At 36.4% G+C, this 21,735-nt stretch overlaps 1 protein-coding gene across 1 annotated transcript in view; it reads right to left on the reverse strand.

The window, feature by feature from the left end:
• VPS13C (vacuolar protein sorting 13 homolog C) overlaps window positions 1-21,735 on the reverse strand; it is a 73,402-nt gene that overhangs the window by 26,762 nt on the left and 24,905 nt on the right. The window contains exons 29-54 of the mRNA XM_058846840.1: window positions 20,355-20,508; window positions 20,083-20,199; window positions 18,970-19,073; window positions 18,491-18,658; window positions 17,431-17,735; window positions 17,036-17,183; window positions 16,231-16,339; window positions 15,655-15,788; window positions 15,186-15,342; window positions 14,450-14,529; window positions 13,567-13,626; window positions 11,478-11,643; window positions 10,405-10,521; window positions 9,762-9,865; window positions 9,175-9,342; window positions 8,426-8,730; window positions 7,913-8,057; window positions 6,909-7,065; window positions 5,942-6,072; window positions 4,794-4,963; window positions 3,995-4,233; window positions 3,550-3,779; window positions 2,698-2,790; window positions 1,826-2,191; window positions 1,276-1,365; window positions 713-868 (exon numbers count right to left, since the gene is read on the reverse strand). Of these exons, the coding sequence (XP_058702823.1) occupies window positions 713-868; window positions 1,276-1,365; window positions 1,826-2,191; window positions 2,698-2,790; window positions 3,550-3,779; window positions 3,995-4,233; window positions 4,794-4,963; window positions 5,942-6,072; window positions 6,909-7,065; window positions 7,913-8,057; window positions 8,426-8,730; window positions 9,175-9,342; window positions 9,762-9,865; window positions 10,405-10,521; window positions 11,478-11,643; window positions 13,567-13,626; window positions 14,450-14,529; window positions 15,186-15,342; window positions 15,655-15,788; window positions 16,231-16,339; window positions 17,036-17,183; window positions 17,431-17,735; window positions 18,491-18,658; window positions 18,970-19,073; window positions 20,083-20,199; window positions 20,355-20,508 (4,173 nt within the window). The remainder of the gene's footprint in view (window positions 1-712; window positions 869-1,275; window positions 1,366-1,825; window positions 2,192-2,697; window positions 2,791-3,549; window positions 3,780-3,994; window positions 4,234-4,793; window positions 4,964-5,941; window positions 6,073-6,908; window positions 7,066-7,912; window positions 8,058-8,425; window positions 8,731-9,174; window positions 9,343-9,761; window positions 9,866-10,404; window positions 10,522-11,477; window positions 11,644-13,566; window positions 13,627-14,449; window positions 14,530-15,185; window positions 15,343-15,654; window positions 15,789-16,230; window positions 16,340-17,035; window positions 17,184-17,430; window positions 17,736-18,490; window positions 18,659-18,969; window positions 19,074-20,082; window positions 20,200-20,354; window positions 20,509-21,735) is intronic.

Raw genomic sequence — 21,735 nt, forward strand, 5'->3', positions numbered from 1 at the left:
CAAGCTCCAAATTCAATCACAACTTGTACTTACAAACTTTTGTTTGGTTACACAGAAGCCACAGTAACTGACTGCTGATACAGTGTAAGCAAGTACTCAGAGAACTGCTGTTTATTTAGATTTAAAAAATAAATGGGCATAAGTCACATTCTGTAAAGACAGCTTGATTTAGTGACCAAAATTTCTTCATCCCAGAAAAAAAAAAAAGGCAGGAAAAGCAGCCTCAACCACTCATAAGCACAAAAAATAGAAGAAAAGAAAATTAGGGGTAAAAAGTATTTTTAACACACGTGACATTCTACTCTTGCAGTTTAAAGGCCAATCCTAAAACATACACCTTCCTTAGTATTCAGTTAAGCAGAAAATATGGAAAGGAAGTAAATCTGTTTTAATATTTCAGAAGGAGTATTGTAGGAAAGAGCTGTGCTTATTAGAGCATTTCATGTTCATTTAAGCTGCACAAATGACACTTCCTTAAGTCCTGCACAGACACATTTGTTGTTCTAACACAGAAGTTACTCCTTTCAAAAGATAACACCACCTTTTTGTTGAGCCTAAAGGAGTCATCCGAGTAAAACTCCTCAGCCCTTCAAGGTAACATTTGTCAGAGCTACAGAACAGCCATTGACTGACAGCCAATATAGTTCTTAAAACAAAGAAAATTCAGAATTTCCTATGGAAGTACACAGCATCTTCTGCCTGTTGGGATTACCTTGGCTAGGTTACTGAAAACAGCAAGACAACATTTGGATATTGTTATATTCATGGTATCCATCGAAGAGATATTAATTACAGTTTGTGGCTCAGGAATAACAATGAAATCATCCCCAGGCAGCAGACTTCTCTCCTGGACAGGGTTAGTCCTCATCTAAAAGAAAAATTTCATTAGACAATTGCAAACCTATAGATTACTTTCTCCTGTATTAAAACAGGAGAAAACTACTTGACTTATACTTGACAATTTTGCAAGCAAAGTAATATCTACTTTGCTTTGCAAATCCGAGATGTTTTAAACAAAATTTTACACCAACACAGAAGGCATGTTAGTTTCTCTTCTCTGCATGGGTTACATGCTTCATTTTGTCCATGCACTGAAAATTCACATTATTCTGAAAATCTTAAGATCTCTCAAGAATTATTTTTTTCTCTTGTAAAACTGCATAGCTCCTCCAAGCAACAGCATTCAAAAGGTCAATGCCTCATAAAACCCTTAAGAAATTAAAAAATAGCTGCCTATTCAAACCATTTCACATGGTGTCAAGTGTCTTTACATACCTCCAGCTTTAAATTCCACTGTTTCTTTCCTCCTTCAACTCTTTCAATAAATGGCTCCCACACTGCATAGGTTTCATTGTAATAGTGAACCTAAATAAATAATCAAAATTAAATAAGGTATCTAAATACAAAGCAATTATTATGAAAAACATTAATAAGAAAACAATAAAGCCTCATTTCATGCTTTGGAGGTCTAGTATTAACTTTTAATCATTTTAAAATCTAATATACAGAAGTGTAATATATCATACATTTTTCACAAATTACCATTTTTGGTAGACATTGTTCACACAGCAGAACCTGAATATGCAAAAACAATACCAAAACAGAGGACTAGATTATTTCACATAGGAATTGCCATTAAAATCTATTGAAATCCAACTTCCTGTACAAAGCATGTTATGCTTACTTGCCTGACTAAAGAACTCCTGAGAGTATTGCAATTTAAACTTATTATTAATTCAGCACAGATTAAGTGTATTAAAAAGTTACTTGAACTCAGGAAATCTGCACAAGTGTTTTAAGTTGCTAACAGTTTGACCCCACATACCTCCAATGACATATCAGCAGTGACCTCCATCAGTGAGGACCAGTTTTTAAGAACACCTGAAAATGTAGATTCCACTAACAATAAAGGGACAGTTCGATGTCCCAGACCACATTCCAAGGTCATCTGCACAGATTTCACTACGATGTCAAACTTCTCTTGCTTCAGAATTTGTTCACGGTCCATAAAAGTTTCTGTTGCTTCTGTGGCTATGTCAACACCAAGAAACCAAGCATTGCACTCGTCTACAGGCTTCACTTGCCACAAATTCTCAGAAACTTCTGTTGCTCCTCTAGAATCGTCCTCAGCTGTTTTGGGTTTTAGGGCAGCCATAATGGTCACGACAGTATTCAAAATTATTGGTGATATCTCAAACAAAGAAAAAAATCTTCTATTAAAATACAAGATCTATGATAAATGGAAATAGCAAACATGAAAAGTCTTTTAAGAGATGTAACTTAATTTCCAAAGAAAGGAAACCATTCATGGACTTCCTCTTGTTTTTCCTTTCCTGCAAAATATCCCAAAAATAGTGGTGGCAGCAGCAGGGGGAACAGTTACTTCGTAAGGAAGTGGTAGAAGGAATCCTAGAATCTGAAGTATTTAAATTATTCCTTTTTGGCCAAGGGACTATCAAAATAACAAACACAAAGTTACTTTTTCTAACACAGAGCAGCTCTAAAATGCAGATTTCTGGAACTAAGCTAATGGGCAAATAAAAAATATAAATAACAATATGTAAACAAAATAAAATAAAATTTTTAAAAATAACATTAATAAAAAAATAATTTAAAAAACCCACACACAACAACAAAAACCAAGCTACAGCTTAAGAAGCATGGCTGTTTTTCCAAAGACAGTTTTAATAATCTTACCTTAATAGTTAGTTCCTCTATTGTTACTGCTACAGTGTGTAACCCTGAAGTGTGCACCATATTTTCCATGACCAAAGAGCACGGCCGCAACACCTGAGTGAAAAACAATTTGATTCATAAGGTGGCTCCTTAAATCTAACCTTTTCATAATGTCTAGTGGTTTTTTCACTCCACAGGCCAAAAGGGCACTGATACCAGGAAGCAACAAAATGCTACAGAGCAAAACCATTCCATACAGTGCAACAATCCTGCACCCCAATTTGCACAAGCACCATTTTGTACTGGAAGGTTAAAAGCCAGTGAAATAAAAGCTTCTGACACAATGCTTAAAAACCAGACAAAACAAAAACCCAACACACAGACTGTGATAACATAGTAAAAAATCCCTGAATCTTTAAAAAACCTAAATGCATAAGGGAAGATAAGTACATGTGAGATGAACCACACAGGCTACCTTAGTGGCTCAGTGCTCCATTGGCAGGAATGTGAATATGATGTTCCAGACAAAAGGGTGCTCAGGACTCTACTGCAACAATGAAAACCAACAGGCAGTGGAAAACACTGCCAAAGGTTTTGGGTTTCAAAACCCCTCATACAGTTTCTTCACTAAGAAACTTTTAATGTAATTTACAAATGCACAGCACAGGTTTCAGACAGAGCTCTAAGAGCTCAAGTCCTGCACACACTGATAAAAGATTCACTTTTAAATAGCACAGGCCCTTCCTCTCTTCTGAATAATCAATGATATGAAAACTGAGAGTTTGGAGTGTTATAGATATGCCAGCTAAGGGACATGCCTGCCACCAGGTAATTCTAATTACTTTTTTCATCATGAAACACTGGTTTCCTTACCGTAGTAACATTCTTGCCTTGTTTTTCTTTGAGAAAGGCACAGGCCAACACTTTGAAGGCCTTCACTTGAGCAGTCATTCTTTGTGCAAGTTTGTCTGATGTCAGAAAAAAGTCACATTGGAAGGAAACTTTTAAGGCAGGGGCATCAGCATTGGTCAAATTAGCAACAAATACAACTTCTGGATCCATAATCACAGCTTTTACTGTCATGTTTGGCCGTACAGATATTTCTGTGAAAATAAGTTCAAAACCACACCTTGAATATGCAAACCAGAAAGAGGAAAGCTATCTACTGTATCGGTGGCCAATCTACACATTTTGAAGAATAAACTAATTTCTTTAGTCTGATACCAAAACAGGGTCTTCAAAATTTTGCGTGAGTTATTTTCAGAATGAAATCTGCAAAGGAGGGAAATGGAGGTGGGTGTAAATTGGTTTTACAGACCTGTTGCTGCCTTGGATTTCCCAGAAGCAACTTGCTTTAACTGGAACTGTGCAGATCCTTCAGCTGAAGATACTGGCATTGACTTAATGAAAAAATGTGCTACTGTCAACAAAAATTCCATACTAGCACAAATGTACAGCTTGTCGAGGACAGCAACAACTTGAGTTCCATTTTTATCCTGCTTATATCTTATATCTATCATGGAACTCTCATTTGTGTCATCTTTCTTGTCTATCATTCTGGAAAACAAGTGTAATAAGAAATATCTCAAACATCATAACACACAGATCTAGGAAAACAAAGATGCATAAATACTGCCATTTTTTCTCCCCATGCCATTTATAAAGAATTACTGCATAAGCAAGCAATAATTCTTCCAGAAATAAAAGGGTAGAGGCTTTGCTAGCAGAAGAGTAATTTCAATTTAAAACTAGTGTGCTACACTCTTGAAAGTATGCAGCACATAACAATTACACTGAAGTTTCAGAGCACACAACTCTAGCTGAGGCTGGGTGCCCTCTATTCAGCTGTTCTACAGCTTAGTGTAATACACCAGCCTCCCAGATTTCTTTCTTCTTTGGATAACAACAACAGCGTAATGAGAAATCAACATAAAAGACTAGAAATGTCTTTAACATTAATAAAATTAAACTTTTCATTGCTTTACTACAGAGTATTACAGGCCGCAACTGACAGCACTACTGAGTTTTATCAATTCCATGTGAAGCAAAGTATAGAACAAGGAAAAAGCCTTCCTCATAAGCTGGAGTTTTTTAATTTTTGATGCATTCAAATCTACCTTGCAGTCACATTCTGAATTCCTTCTCTGAGATCATCCAAGGTACATGCTTTGAGTTTAACACTGATATCCATGGAGCCATCTGAGAACATCTCTCCTGCCGATGCCATGAGATGCAGCCGGAGCTCACCAAGGCGCAATTTGTCACTATGCACCAAAAGCAGAGATTCCTACAGAAGGACAAAGTGCAGGGTTATTTATCACAGAACAAAACAAGGAGACATTTCCCTTGCTACTAGCCATGTGTATCACCATCCATGAATTGAAGGATCTGATTAGCCTGTCGCTGCCATCAGTCCTCCACTCATACAAAGGAGTTCAAGAAACTTACTGAGAAAACAAAAAACCTGCTGGGCTCCAGTGAAGTTGTTTCTGCACCACACTGACAGCAGTTGCTCAGACTGCATCACTGAAGGATAATCCATTTGAACTCTAGATCCCTTACCAGAGGATCCCTCCACTCTCATCACACTAGCACAAGAGCACCTCAGCAATAAGTGGCAATTATATGACAGTGAAATTAAAATAAAATCCCATTACAGTGTCTTTCTTCCCTGTGATGCTCATTGCACAAGAACATCTTAAAAATTATACACAAATAACATTCACTATACACAAAGACATATAAAGCAAGCACCTTCACATCTACACAAAGCAGATTTAATAAAGTCATAAAAACAATACACCATTTCACATCTTTCTCTTCTGTTTTCAGCACAGATGAAAACAGGATGCCCTTGATTGCTCACACTCGGGAATATGCAAGAGGAAATTATTGGCCATATACAACTTGGATCTACTTATCAACTCTAGAGGTACAAGACATACAACTAGCACTGTCTGAGCTAACAATTCCAGCTTCTCAAATATTCATTTTTATTTTGGGTAACTGAAATCAAAGTTTGAATGACCAAATCAAATACTGGGTGGTTTTGGTGGTTTAGTAATATTTTTAGTGTGACTTTCAGAAATGTGTACACCTTTCTTAAGGACATTGTCTGCCCAAGAAAGCTCAAAGCTCCATTAGGAAAGCATTACAAAGCCAATGCAGCTGATATAACTTCATTTTTCTGACCTGAATTCTGTCCACATGAGAAGCCTTGGCTGCCCACCCCACCTGTGTGGTTTATAAAAGCTTTGGCACAAACCTGAGTCGTGTCACTGTTGTAGAGAGTTACAGAAAGGGACTCAAAATTGAAGTCAAATTTAAGCAATGTATAACATTCCAAAGAAGACTGAACTGCAGAAACACTTTTTTGTCCAGAATCAACAAGGGCACCTGTCAGTGAAAAGGAAACATTTTTACATTTCTTTTGAACACTGGACTTGCTTTGGGTTTTGAGGTTTTTTGTTGTCGGTTGCCTTTTTTCTTTTGATTGGTTGGTTTCATGTTTGGGGCTTCCTAAATTAAGATCAGAAAATCACAAAAAGAAGGAAAGCTTTAAATCCAGAGGAGTACTCAAAATAATTCACACTTTTAATTTTGTTCTATCCAATGCATACTAAAATTATCTAGCACAGAGTGGTTTAGAACCTTAAAAGAAGCTGCCATTGGTTTACTGAAGTTCTTTGCTCACTTTAAAGAAGAGCAACACAAAGTACCAAGTCTTCTCAAGGAGTCTGCACTACTCCTTCCAGTTTCTGTTCACAGCAGAGTAATTCAACTATTGGTTAAACAGCATTTTTTTTTTTACATTGAGAATGTTAAGTTTTGGCAAAATGTTAACAGTATTTCATCCAGAGACATGCACTGCTTATATTGACACACTATTTGAATACTGATATCTTCCTCAATTATTATAATTGTGCATTAACATTCTGGGGTAGATTATTTGGCTTTTTTCTTTTTTAAGCACATGCAGTTAGAAGAGTGATTGATATAAACTGAAGAATGCTATCATATGAGAAATGAATCACAAAAAACACACCACAAAAACTTTTGACCATCAGGAGCTCACACTCCATGTAAGTGCATACATTTGTAATTTTTCATGTGTACAATATATTTGTAACAGCTAAAACTGTTCTGTTTTTGTTCTGCTTCAAAAAAATATGGTATTTGAATTTGCAAACAGCCCTCTGCCCACACATATTCAGCATTTGAATTGAACATACCCTCAGAACCACCAGATTCATGTGGAGCTTTCACTTTTTTAGGTATCTGAGTATCCTCAATATTCTCTTGCAGAGTATTTGGCTGGGAAGAAGCCCCTCCAAGGTTTTCAAGTAAAATTTTCATTATAACAGTTAGATCATCTTCACTGAGTGCAATCTGTAAAGTGATAAAACCACAAGTTCATTTTTGGTGACAGAATTTCTTCCAACACAGTATGCAAGCACTGAGGAGAAACAATGAGCTGCTTCCAGCAGAAACAAACTGGGTAATCAAAATTATCCTGTCCTAAACAACGTAAAGGATTTTCCCATTTTTCCAATATCATTTGTTACTTGTTATAAACAGGAGTTACAACAAGAAATAACAGTTCATATGATAAACACTTTCTAGACTTGTAAGGGAACTTTGCCTATTAAAAATATGGGTAATTGATAAACATAAGCACTTCCCAACAATTCAGTAATTCAAAAACATGACCAGAAAACATTAAAGCCAAGATCTGCATTGTATATAATAAAGCAACTGTGATTCAGTAGGCCTTCAAAGGCTTAATGAATATGTACCCAATCATAACATTACAAAATCATAAAAAAGCAAGCAGTACTAAGTGACAAGATTAGCCTATAGTACCCAGTGTAAGAATATTTTTCCTACATTTGGTTAATTCTGCTGGTACTCCTTCAAATCCCTTATTTCTCTGTGCTTCACCAGTGTGACATTTGGCACAGCACAGCTATAGGAATGAACAAGTAAAAGGGCTCAGGAGCAAGAAAAAGGTGCCCCAGTTAGATTTACCACCTACCCCATGCAGCTACACCAAAACTATTCATTATACAGTATCAAAATTCTAACAAATTTATAAACTGGACAATCAAATTGGAAGTCTTTCAACATGCTGTAAAGGACACAAACTGAAATGAGCTCCCAAGCTCTTAACTAAGGTGAGGATTATTCTGAGAATCCGTGTGACTTTTGATATTGCTCTTATTAGTCATGATATTACCTGCATTGGTTTTAGGTCTCCTTTGATACCAATTGTTGGGCTTTTATGATACCATGCTGATGCTAAATTTCTCTGGACCAGTAAAGTCAAACTCACAGGACGCAGAATTTCAGAATCTGGCTGTGAATCTGCAGATATAATGCACCTAAAAAAAGACAGAAGAAGTAACAGAGGAAATATGTTGACCACTTGCAGAATACCAAATAATATCACATACATCTAGCAAAATTACAGGAATAATTATGTTAAGAATAAGCTCACATGCATTACACCCATGCATGCACTCCAGATGAACTCAAGTTACTGTGCTATCATTCCCTTCTTTCCAAGATATTGTAGACCTATGTCTCTATCTAAAAGCACTCCTAAACTTAGCTTGGCAAGGTTTTTTCCATTGTTTTAGTACAGTCTCATTGCCTACCATGTTTACTAAGAGAAAAATGCTGCATACAGAACATGGGCACACTTTTCTTTACAAAGACACTTCAACTTAGGAAAAAGCTCCACGTTTACCTTGATAGTTTCAAGTGAGTCAGCTGCACATCCATGTTGTCAATGACTGGAGGAAGAGAAGATTCATCTGAAGACACCAGCTTGAATTCATTCTGAACTCTGATTAAGCCAAGATCAGCTATCAAAGCATTACATGAAGCTGAAGATTCAGGGACAACTATGACTGGAGCTTTCAAGTTGACATCCATTAGAAGGCGAAAGCTCTTTTTAGCAAAGTCCTTCATGCTGGAAGCTGCCATTTCTGCTGCCTGGACAGTGACTGCAGTCAGGGCTTCTTGTGCTGCTTGGAAATTGTTTAGGAAGTTCTATTCATAGGTAGTGAAAAAAAAGTAAGAGTTCTATGAAAACAAATAAGCTTCTCAAAAAAAGGCAAGCCCCACCCAGGCAAAATGTATATTTAAGAAAAATTAACACCTGTGGTATAAACATGAAATTCCTAATTCAACCACACTCATTTCAAAAGAGAAAAAGGTTAAAATCATGAATAAGCTTACACATTGTTTAACTGTTTAATTTTTAAGATATGTTTAAAGCTATCAGCAACATTCATTACTTCTTTTGTCATCATTCTCGTTGGTAATCTTCTGTAAAGCAGTACAACTTAAGTGGTAACTCTTCAGCAAAATACTTCTGTGTGCTTGCACATCAGCTCACCACCATGTACAGGTCAAAAAGAGCCAATTGCATTTTGTCTCATTAAAAAAAACTTTTAATGTAAAGAAAAAAATCTTTTCAAACTAATGTCTTACCAAGAGAGACATAAAGAACTTATGTAGGTAAATTATTTGGATGCAGCCCACTTTCAGAGACATTTTACCATCCACCCTTGACATATCAGTGTAGGCTTCCCCTGCAGTGGCATCTGGATAAAGTGACATGTGAAATCGAAACACTTCATCTCCCATTATGCAGACAGCCTAGAAGAATAAGTACACATGGTTAAAACCACAGGTATTTCTGAAACAAAAAACATTTCCCCAAAAGATCAATGGCAACTTATCAGCAGTACTTCGACACATGGTAGGCACAAAAGGAAAGAGCATCACCTGTTTTATAGTATATCCCTCTTTTCACTTGCTTATCTATGGCACATTTAATATTTAACCCCTGCTATTAAGAATTAAACATACCAGTGCAAATGTAATTAAAAAGAACTAAATAGTAAACGGAAGGATGTTTTGCTTCTCTGAGGTAAGGGAAATTAACCAATATATTTTGCTTATTATTACATCCTACATTGCATTCTATAACACAGCAAATTAAACTACAATGCTGTCACTAAATCACTTGAAGAACTGGGTCTCTTCAGCTGTTTACAATCTGTTCAACACATCACCTTTTTATGGATTGTTTTTGGATCAACATTTGTAATTACAATGTCCTCAAGTCTGGAGAACACTTTAATCTTTTTAGGCTTCTTAGCCACAGATGCATCCATTCCTGAATGAAACAAAAGAAAGAAGGTAATAAATGCACTTCAACAAATTTCAAAGTAAACATTTCTGCTAAAAAACAAACAAACAAACAAACAAACAAACCCCCTGAATTATTTACTACTGAATATAAAGAATAATAACAGCTTACCATCTTCTGCTATGTAACAGTGAAAGCTTGAGAGAGAAGTCAGGGCCTTACTGCACATGACAAAGTTGCCAACATAACTTGATAATAGGACTAGAGTACAATTCCCCAATCTAGATTTATCTAGATCTAGCTATTAAAAAATGCAAGTTTGTGTTACCTAAAACATAGTGCCTTCACTTCTTTTAATTTTACTACACCTAGAAATTGTCCTTGTTTTCTGGGCCAAACTTTTTTTTTCCTTGCAGATCATTTCATACAATCAAAATATATTGAAACACATGTTTGTTAGACACATCTGCAGTGCACACACTGGCCTTTTAGAAGAGAATGGAGGGAAACAGCTTATTTCTGGCTACAGCCAGCTTCATCTAATATTTAAATAAAAAACACCTTACCTTGTATTCTAATGTCTGCAATTCTACAGGTCTGATCACACACTGTAATACTGAATGCATTTAGCTTTGCAGTGAGTTTTAATTCACAGACATCATCGTGGGCTGCATCACCAGACACTGGAGAGGAAACACAAGAGACATACAAGGAATTCAAATTTAAAACAAATATTAATTAGTAGTTTTGTACATATATAAACTATTCAAAAGCAACCTGCAGTCACTCCCTGAAAGACATGATAATCCTTAATCAAAATGTGAAAGAAGTAATTTATTAACAGTTCCCTTCAGGCACAAGAACTGTCACCAACCAACACAGGCAAAAAGCTATCAAGATGATGTCTTCTCATTAACACCTAGTTTTCATGCATCAGTTGCTGAATGCAGTATACACTACATTATTTGAAACACTGTCTCACATGAGAAATGTTCCTCTCTGTGCCAAGCAGCAAAGCCAATTTAGGCATATTAACTGCAGCAACAATGCACAAACACAAAATGTAACAGCCACTGGACTCAATCCCAATAGTTTTAGGATTAGAAAACCTTGAATTTCACAAACAACACTACAAGCACATGAATCAACAACACAGGACCTGGAAGAATATCCAGGAGCTTCCATGTAAAAACTCTTCCTGTTTCAAGGTTACAAAGGCCAATAACTAAACACACCACCCCTGCCATTCAGAACTTCTCTTTGCTTCCCCAGAGAAGTATTTATTTTCAGTAGTGTAAGCACTCTTTAGAGCCCTCAGATTGAAAAACTACGTGGTTTTGACACTAAATCTTAGGAAAGGCTGCACACTGCAACATCATTTATTCAACTTTCATTATAAAAATCAGACCACCACCCAGGGAAAAGTTATATTGAGTAAGGAGATTTTGTAAAATTAAGCAACAGGAAAAATGTCTGCTGGGTTTTTTTTAATAAGATGGTTTTCTCCCCATTTACAGTTCTGTATGCTTTGTTTTCCACCAAATAGACTGCAATGCTGTCATCTGAAATAATATCCTTTGAAACTGAAGGTGAGCTGCTGTTAAGCAACAAATGTACAGCCTTTCTAATATGACACTACCTGGTCTAAAAGTACTTCCTTTTTCCTGTTCTTTCATTTGAGGCTTGTGGTCTGATGATTTATCAGTACTGGGAAGACCACCTGATGGAACTCTGAAGGTGAAGAAACTCATGATGGAAAGCAAAGCCTCTGTGTGAAGTACTATATCCAAACTTGAAAAGATGACCTAAAACGAAGGCAAGGAGACAAATAATGTTATTTAGTAACAGTTTATACCCTTACAACCCAGAGCTGCTGTCACAGAATCAAGGAAAAAAGCCTTTTGCTAAATTTCACAAGTATTTGACTCTTCTGTCTCCATCCCCTTCAACTTCACACTACACAAGCTCCAGAACAGATGAGGAAACTAGGGAAGGGATCTTAAAACAGCTACAGAGGAACTGTGCTAATCTAAAAATCGATGCCTCATGTGGTTATGCCTTTTCAGGGCACTCTCTTTAGTTCTGCTGCATTTCATTTCATTCAGCCCTTTGGTTAACAACTTCAGAACCACTTATAAAGATATTTTAGTAGATATGGTACAACAACAACAAAAAAACTCCACTAAGATTCAAAATTTGCAATCAGAACAGAAATTCCTGCCAGTATTACTTAGTGAAACCCAGCATCAGTCACTTATTCCACAAAAGGTCATCAAGAAGCAGCTTGACCCACCACTACCATTTTAAAGGAAACATGTTAAAAACAGAATGACACGCTTATTTTGGAAGTCACTGAAGCTGTCACCCTTTCTCCTTTAAAAAAAAAGATAAAGAAAAATGAAAAAAGAAAAATATTCTAACAATCAAAAAGGAAAATAAACAATGTTCTAAACAATCAAAAGGCTCCAGTTTCAGGGTGGTACATCACCCTTTTCCCATTATACAAAAACACAAAACCGAAAACCTTTTCAGTGTCTGCTTGTGGAGGGGCCATCGGGGTGATCGCTCACGTTGTCTGCATCTGAGTCATCACCTGACGGCCCATCCAATGGATGATTTTCAGTTTGGTCACAGTCTCCAACCTGCCCTTCAGCCAGATTGTTCCTCTGAGGTCTCAGGTCAGGACAAATGCACTTTGCAGGTACCCAGAGTACCCCAGTATCTCTGGATACACATGCATACCCACACCCCGAAGCGATAAGGTCATAGGGACCCTCCCACTGCTTGGTGACCAATTCCTCACTCAAACCTTGGCTCGAGGCTGAGGCATCCCATCCAAAGCCTGCAATGAAAGGTGATGGCTCAACGTGACCAGGCTATTTGAGTTCTGATTTTATTGGAGTTTTGATTGTTAGAATATTGTTCATTTTTCTTTTTCTTTTTTTTAAAAGGAGAAAGGGTGAGATGTCATCCTGAAAATTAAACCTTCTGATAATGTTTCCATCATTTTAGTTACTTTCCCATGTAAGTCCAGTAAACGTAAGTTGTTTATCACATTCCTTCTGAGAAACGTTTTTTGATGGACATTTTGAATGACCACCAGGGAAGGTGGTAACTTAATTATCCAATCCCTGGTCATTGTCAAGAATCTATAAATGCTGGAGTCAGAAAATAAAGTGATGGGTTTTTGTTCTAACACTGAAGGTAGTAGTGTGAATCATTTTGTGTCCTTTAGCGACACTGAAGCCATGGAAAATTACTCATGAATAGTTGTTTTAAGGAGAAGTAAAAGGACTAATTACACTCAAAACCCTTGAGAATGCTACTTGGACATTTCAGCTCACATCTCAATTTCACTGTTACTGTTACAAGCTCAGAAGCACAAGGCAGTAGTTTCTTTCATTGCTAAGTGTATCACTCCAGAAACAAAGCACATGCCAAAGGTCTCAGTTAAAATTCATGAGGACATTTTTCTAACTAGTAAGAAACATATAGTTTTTAGTTTAAAAAAATGAATAGAAAAAATATTTCTGAAAAAAAATCCTTTTTTCCTATCTGGATTTGTCTTTGAAGTAGTTAAATATAAAGCAGTAGGTTTTAATGAGTCAGGGCTTTGGTTTTTGTGTTGGTTTTGTTCCCTTTTTCAATGAGAAGAAAAAAGGGAGCAACTAACACAGCTGCTATGATTTGAAAAGCTTAAAAAACTAATTAATACATCCAGTACTTACATTGATGTTTTGCTTGTTGCTTTGGTAAGTAGTAACAAAGTCTGGTCCATCAGGATCAGCCTAAAGAGAAAAAAAAAAAAAAGAAAATGGACACACTCAGGCTCTACTGAATTAGCCAATAATTATTAATAATTATGAATAGTTTTATTAACAGAATTGTTTGAATTTAGCCCACACACAAGTATTATTCCAATTGCAAAAGAAAACAAAGGAAAAGGAAAGTGATGAAGCCTGAACAAACAAATTCTTCAAATAAGGCACAAGGCAAGACAACCAGAATGGGTACTCACAATGCTCTGCTCAGACATTCCATAGCACATATTTTGTGAAAATTCAACGGGCTAGTTACAAAGCTTTCTCTCATCTAGAGATTCTCTCAATCTATTTAAACTGGATCAATTTATGCTTAATACTTTGCCAGTACAAACTATTTTATTTTTCACTATGTAAATTATGCCATTCCAGATAAGAGTATTGAGGAGCCCCCTGGTTCTACAACCTATCAGATTCCCAAGTATTCATGCAATTTTGAAGGCCTTTTTTAAGCTGCCAGCATATCACTCTTCAAATATGAGTGTTATCATCTGTAGAGTCACTCTTCACTTACACAGGCAAAGACCATCGCATCTGTTCAGTTTCACAAAGGTATTCATTTGTGCTGCACACACAGAATACAAACAAATATTTGTCCTGCCAGTGATTTCAGTAAGAGCATTGACTTATGAAGCAAGCACTATATGGAAGCAGTGGAGAATTAAATGAAAATACCTGAAAAACAGGTATTTGGGAGAAGGCCTGAGTAAGTTTTAGATACAAATCTACAGGCTAAGAATGGAAGCCTTACTTTACTCCCCATGTAATTTTACTGAAAATGTATTGAAACCTTAATATATTCCATTTTCAAAAGATGTTCATCTGTCTCACTTGAGGAATTAAGAATGCAAAGAGGATCTCCTTTTGAGTCTGCAAACAAAGAAATAAAAATGTGAAGTGTTTCCACTCACACCTATGCAATGTCTCCACACTAATTCTCTGTTACATACTAATCAGATACTATTCTTGCTGAAAGACTGAAAGTAAACAGCTATTTTCACTGAGATGCTGCACATGAAGCATTATCTTGAAATGTTGTATTCACTTTATTTTAAACAAGTGAAAATTAACTTGCTCTTGAAACAAGATTCAAAATTGAAAGCTCTTTGCATTCCTGCCTTAGTGTTTTCACACTCAAAACCTTACTTTTCTACTTTGGATAAATGGCTATTTCAGTTATCACTTCACTGTCAGTTTGAATTGTTACCTGACCAACCAAAGAAGCACTTGCATTTCCAGTGCTGTCATAACTGGTCATAAAGCACAGAATCAGAAGCTCATCAGAACACACTGAACAGTTGGAATGCTTCTCAGGAGCACCACTCCTGCTCAAAGGACGCAGCTCACTCAAATACAGTAACTCTAACTCTAGCAATAGCAGTAAAACTTGGTATCAGGTAAAAGAGATTAATTCTATCTAAATTACCCTTCCCCCATCCCTCATTATTAGTTTAGGACGTGTTATTCTCTGGCTATAAATCCAATTGCACACACTCTACTGACTATCAGTTCTCTATAAGACTTACCATTTATTTCAGTGCATCTCATTGTAATTTTTTTCAGATATGCTGCTGCAGCCAATTCATGATTTCTAATTTTGGTTTTGGTTCCAAGCTGTAGCACAGTTAGAATATGTAACGGATATCTCTCCTTCTGAACCTGCTTCATCAAGGTTATTACAACCTTGAACATGGAAAGGGAAATAAGTTCAATATTTCAGTGAAGCAGTTCAGACACGGCAGGCAGTTATAAGCAGGCATTATCTCCTCAGCTAGATGTGAAACATAATATTAATCTAGACATTTTGCATTTTTATAAACAGACCCTGTAAGACCAATTTTCTAAAGACTTCCCCTGGCCCCTGCTCTGTTCCTCTTGTTTGTTTTCTTTTTGTTGCCAAATCAAACTGTTAAAATGGACTTGATAGCCCACTAGTTCTAAGAAACAGATGAGCACTGGGTTCAGATAAAATAAGGTGTACAGATGGATACATACCTCCTTGATTTCAAAGTTAAGTAGCATATTGATTACATCTTCATTTAATGTTGTTTTTCTCTTTTCAGACAGCATTCCTTCTGGAACACTCTTATCCTGTGTCAAAGCCAATCTCTCCTGCTCTTTCATTTTACCTGGAACATTCAATTTATTACTTAACTTTTCGAAATTGCCACCATGTGTTTAGCTCAAAAAACACATCCACTTCTTTTAGATGGACTACATTCACCTAAGATAAGCCAGCAACATTATCACAAGCAGAGCCTTTAACTTCAGAGCATGAAAAGGAAATAAAAACACATTCTGGCAACAAGATAACTCCAACATCTAAATACCTTGCTAGTTCCTTGAAAACTTAGCTAATACAATTACCAAATTTTGTCTTATAATGTTTCCAATTTTTTGAAGTATCAAAGCATGAACACTATCCTTGCAAAACTGAAAATAAGAGTTTACCATTTACACTCAGCTTATCACCATACTCTCAGATCTAAACTTGCTTTCCAGATAATAAATGCTTTTCCTTACTCCTGAAAGCAAACACACTTAGTATTCATGACAAATTCCATCTCTGACCTTCCTTTTGCAGTACTGATTTTGCATCCATTTGAGTTGTTTCTGCTTCACCCAGGTTTTCCATCAACACTTTGAGAAAGATATTCAAATCCTCTTGACTTAACACAACCTAAAATGTTGCAGATCACAATTCTCAGGAAAAACACATTGTTCCTTTAACTTATCATCTGCTAACAAAGCACAACAATGTTTCCTGGCAAGGAGAGTGCTTATTTACATCTATTTTGCCAGCAGAATCATCCCTTCAATAAGAAAATTAAATTCATTCAACCACTTAATGTAAAAGCCTGAGGAGGTTAAAGGTTTTGACCCCTGGTGCTGTATCAATGTACATTGCAGCATTTAATGTATCTATGCTTTTAATACATTCCTGTCAATTACATGTCCCTTCATGATGCTTTAATTTCAGTTTCACCCAAGATGTCCCTGGTACTTTCTTTCACAGTACATAAAATGCCACAAAAAACAAGTATCCCACTCAAGGATGATGGGAAGGTAGGAAGTTGGAGTTCTTAAAGCAAATATTTGCATTAATTTAAACTCCTCTCAAAAATATTCCATTTTTAAAGAAAAAAAAAACCAAAACACTTTTTAAAGAATTCTTTCTCAGAGAACTGGTCACAAAACCATTTATGTGATTCTTTCAAACCACTACATTCATCTAGGTGGGGTTAAATCCTGTTAAATGCTGAAATCCACTCCACACCTACTAAAAATTTGCAGTCTGTTGCCCCTTTGTGTCCAGAAATAACATTAAGGGCTGCTCTCACAGTAAGTACTACCACCACCTTCTCACAAGACTTACATTCATTGTATCCAGAAACCCTGTGACCTCCAGCACTGGTAACTTGTGAAACCAAGCTGCAGAGAGATTTCGTTTCACAGACAGGCTTAAATTTATTGGGTGAAGTATCTGAATATCTGGATGTGACAAATCTGTCTCCAAAGTGATCCTTGAAACACAGAAATGAAAAAAAAAGAAAACGGCAAGTTGGAAGTCACATGTTAGATTTTCAAAAATCTTAAAATCCCAAATGTAGCACCAAACACTTTCCTAAGCAGAACAGTTTCTGATATTATTACTGATCTAACTGCTCTAAGAAAACAGGCTAGCATTTTAATACCAAATATTTGACACTAGCACTAACCATGGTTTCTAGGCAAGAACACTAATGTTCTATGGAGTATTAGTCACTGTACCTTGAGAGTTTCAGTTTTGTCAGCTGCACATCCATTTTGTCAATGACTGGAGGGAGTGAACTGCCTTCTGAGGACACCAAGACAAACTGGTTCTGAACCTTAATCAAGCCAAGATCTATTACTATTGCATTGGGGGAAATGGAGGACTGGGGGATAACTATAACCGGTGCTTTCAAGTGAATGTCCATTCCAAGCCGAAAACTCCTTTGGGCCAGGTCTTTCACACTGGTAGCAGCCTTTTCTGCAGCTTGGACTGTGGCAGCACTCAGGGTCTCCTTGGCTGTCTGGAAGTTGTTCAAGAAGGTCTAGAAAAGCAGTTGAAGAGAAAAGAGAAATGTCTGTAAACAGTTTTTACTCCAGGTTACTTTCTCATTTTACATCACCATCCACCAATTATGCTGCCTACTCTATAGAATTTTCCATAGGAAAAGACAACTGAGTACCTTCTGTCATGACCTCTAATAGAGGGTCAAAGAAGTACCAACCACTGCAATCCACTTATTTTAAATTCATCTTTATTTTTCCTTCTTTCCTTAACTACAAGACTCCTTAGCTCATTAGCTTTTAAGGACACAATTTTGAAAGCCCCTCTTGCCCTCCTTGAATACTATTGAATTGCTGTTAAAGAACCTATTGAATGAGAGAAAATCCACTGGTGCTTTATTGAAAAAGCTACCATTAGGGTACTCAAGCACACTGATATTTACACTGGTTAATTTGCAGGCACCATGACACCTACCTTGAAGACTTGCTTCTAGTGTTAGCTCTGATATGTTTGTAATAAACTCAGAATTTTGCTAGGGTAGAAAGGACAGCAAACATAAAACCCCCAAACTACCTCAACAGCACCAAGCTTTTCTCTATTTCCAAAGCTGAGGGTGGGAAGTGACCCAACTGAAATTTAAACCAGTTACTTACCAAAGTTTTTAACAGTACACAGGAAAAATGAAATCCATCCCTTCTCTTTCAGAAACTGAAGCCTACCACTTGTACTGAGGGCACAGCCCAGAGGACTAATCTGAGAATGCTGCAAAAACATACAAAGGGAAACAAGACTTACCAGGAGAGAGATGAGAAATTTGTGAACGTACACCAGCTGGATGCAGCCCACTTTCAAACATATGGTACCATCCACTTTTGACATGTCAGTGTAGGCTTCTCCCTCAGTAGCATGAGGATTTAATGTTAGATTGAAACTGAAGACTTCATCTCCCACTATAGACACAGCCTAGAAAGAGAGAAACAGCAGCCACCAGCCATCAGCAGTTTCTCCAAAGGTGCTTAACAAAAAGAACTAAAAATACAATCAGCCTATCAGATTACAAATTAGATTACCAGTTTTTTCTAATCCTTTCAGACATCCATTCTTGGAATACGAAAATTATTCTTTATGATGTATCTTATTTGAAAACATGTATTCACAACAAATCAAATACTTTTACAAGAGTGGAATGTGTATTACATTTCACTTTTATATACATCAAACTAGAAACAAAGAAACAAGAAACAAATAAAAGTTAAAATCTTGTAGTTGAGTACTTTTTTATGAAGGGTCCTTGAATCAACATCTGTGACAACAATGTCTTTAAGTCGGGCAAAGAATACCGTGTGACTTGGCTGAAGGCAAAGAGATGAGTCAAGACCTGCAAAGCACAAAAATAGAAACAGAGTCTTGCACAGCAGAAGTAACTTTTGTTTTATTACTATAACAGTTATTTTCAGGGTGGGGACACCAGCAGAGGAAGTGAGGAAAAGTTACTAAACTTTAAAGTTAACTTTAAAAGTTACTTAAGCTTTAAGAACAACTGTACTACAGCTTTAACCAAAACAAAATAGAAGTACTTCTATTATGGATACTATCTCAATATCAATCATCTCTGGAAATAACTGAGCTACTATTCACAGAAAAATACTCAAACAATAATCCACTTCTTAATAAGCAAGCTATTGAATGAGTGCATTGAGATTTTATATCAGAAAAGATGTTACTATATTAAATTATTTGAATACAATACTTTTGCATACATAATCTTGTGTGAATACATTATATGATTTAGAGATGGGCAGAATAAAACTACTTTATGAACTGCAGTACTACTCTTGCATATCACATATTATTAAATATTTATAAGAGTTTGCAACTATGAGGATGGCAGTTAAAGTCAGAAGTGAAATTCCCCAAAGAATTATTGACAGCCCTTACAATGGGTAAAACTGATCAAGAAAAAAAAATCAAAACAAAGAACCCAAACAAACCCTTAGGGTTAAAAACTAAAGAAAACATTCGGAAGGGTTGTTTTTTTTTTATCCTACATAATTATTAATCTTAATAATTTTATGGATGGATAAAAATATCCAACACTTAGTACAACTTGAAAAGCCACCCATAATCAAACTCCTTCAAAGGATAAACCTAATTATCTGAGCAATAACATAGCACATATTTCTAGCTGGAGGCCAAAACATTCTGACAGACTTGAAGGCTGACTTTGAAAACAGGACTACAAGCCATTTTTGCACAGACAACAATAAATAAACAAATATATAAAAACAGATGCTGCATATTTACACCTTATTTTTTTAGTCCAATTATTAACAATTGCTTTGAAACTAAAGTACCAGAGCAGTTACTTCTAATAAAGAATATAATACCTTGGATCTTGATCTCTGCAATGTTCTTTTTTTCATCACAAATATTTAAACAGAAGGCATCCAGCTTGGCAAAAAGCTTGAAGTCAAACACATCCTTTTCCTTGGAAGGTTTAGACACTAGAAATAAGAGAAGGTGGGATTTTCAAGGTACCTAATGAGTCATATTTTCATTTTCATCTTTATTTCTATACAGCTAATTGTCTTTCTCTAGATTTGCTTTGCCAGCATGCAACACATCCCTCCAGAACTATTATTTGGATAATCACAACTACCTTTCTTCAATATAGAGTCATCTTCTTGCTTTTCTTCTTTGGATGGTATCTCTCTGCTTCTTTCACTGCCTGATGGACTAACAGCTGTTAAAAAGCTGACAGCAGACATAAGGGCCTCTGTATGCAACAGGAGATTCAATGATGAAAAAGTTACCTGTTGAAAACATGAGACTCCATGAGATCAGACAGTAACTTAGAAGTGTAAGAGTCAGACTGAGGTGCAAAAGCACCCAGTGCAACAGAACCATTCCTTAGAAACAGAAAAGCTGCATGTGTGGCCAGCAACAGATCTTAAAGGAAAAAGCTTTCTGTAAAGGGGATAAGCTTAGAAAATAAGGAAATTTAGCAAGAATCCAGCTCTTAGAGCCTTAACTGCTAACCTATAACCTCCTCAGTACAAAAACGGTGATACAAAATTAATTTTGTCAAACACAGCCTCGGGCTTGAATGTTCCTGCAATAACAGTACTACCAGCATGGGTAAATGACAGGTGGCTGATATGTAGATATTCAGAATACGGGTACTTCTCAATAAATCCACTAAGGAGTCCAGAAGGTAAGCAAGTGCCTATGGTGTGGTTTAATAAAAGTTGTCCACTTGAATGGACTTGAAACTGGAAATAGAGTCCAAATGTAATTCTTCCAGGCACAGAAATCCCATTGAAGAGCTGCAAGGCAACAGCAACTCCCTATGATGTAAAGAAAATTGAGTTCTCTTAACATTAGCACTATCCCATGTATGAAGGTAACTCAGCAGCACTGGAGTATTAGAACTCTCACTTCCTGCTGCAGCTTCAGGAACTGCATTTTGGCAAAAAGATTTCAGTAATTAAACCTCCCAGATGAAATCTATAGATGCTCTAAAACTATTAAGTAACAAGTGAAACATTTCAGTCTTCATACTAAAATAAGGCAGGCAAAATAAAGCCATAAATGTATAAAGAGGAGAAAGGACCTATCACAGAAAACACCACTCTTTGTACTTTATTTCAATAATGCCTCAAGTCACTCTTTTTTCCTGAGACTAAAATCTCACCCAGAAATATATCATTAGTGAAAAAAAAAAACCCACACTCAGACATGGATTTAGACTTCTTATAAAAGACAGCCAACAGAGTGCTGAGTATGTGGCACTCACAAATACAAATTATTTGACATGAAAGGGAAAGACTTTGTGACTCCACTATAGTTCCCCATACTGGGCCCCTGAATGTCATGATCCCTGACACATGAGAGGGTGCATTCTTCCAGTAGTTTGAACTTCATCCACATGAGCTAGATAGACAGACAATTTTTCAGCAGTTTGACAGACAAACATTCTGCTTTCAAGTGGTATAAACATTTTTCAAGTGATATAAAATTTTTCAAGGACGTTTTAACTC

The sequence above is a fragment of the Poecile atricapillus genome, chromosome 11 (assembly GCF_030490865.1).
Source record: "Poecile atricapillus isolate bPoeAtr1 chromosome 11, bPoeAtr1.hap1, whole genome shotgun sequence".
Taxonomy (NCBI): Eukaryota; Metazoa; Chordata; class Aves; order Passeriformes; family Paridae; genus Poecile; species Poecile atricapillus.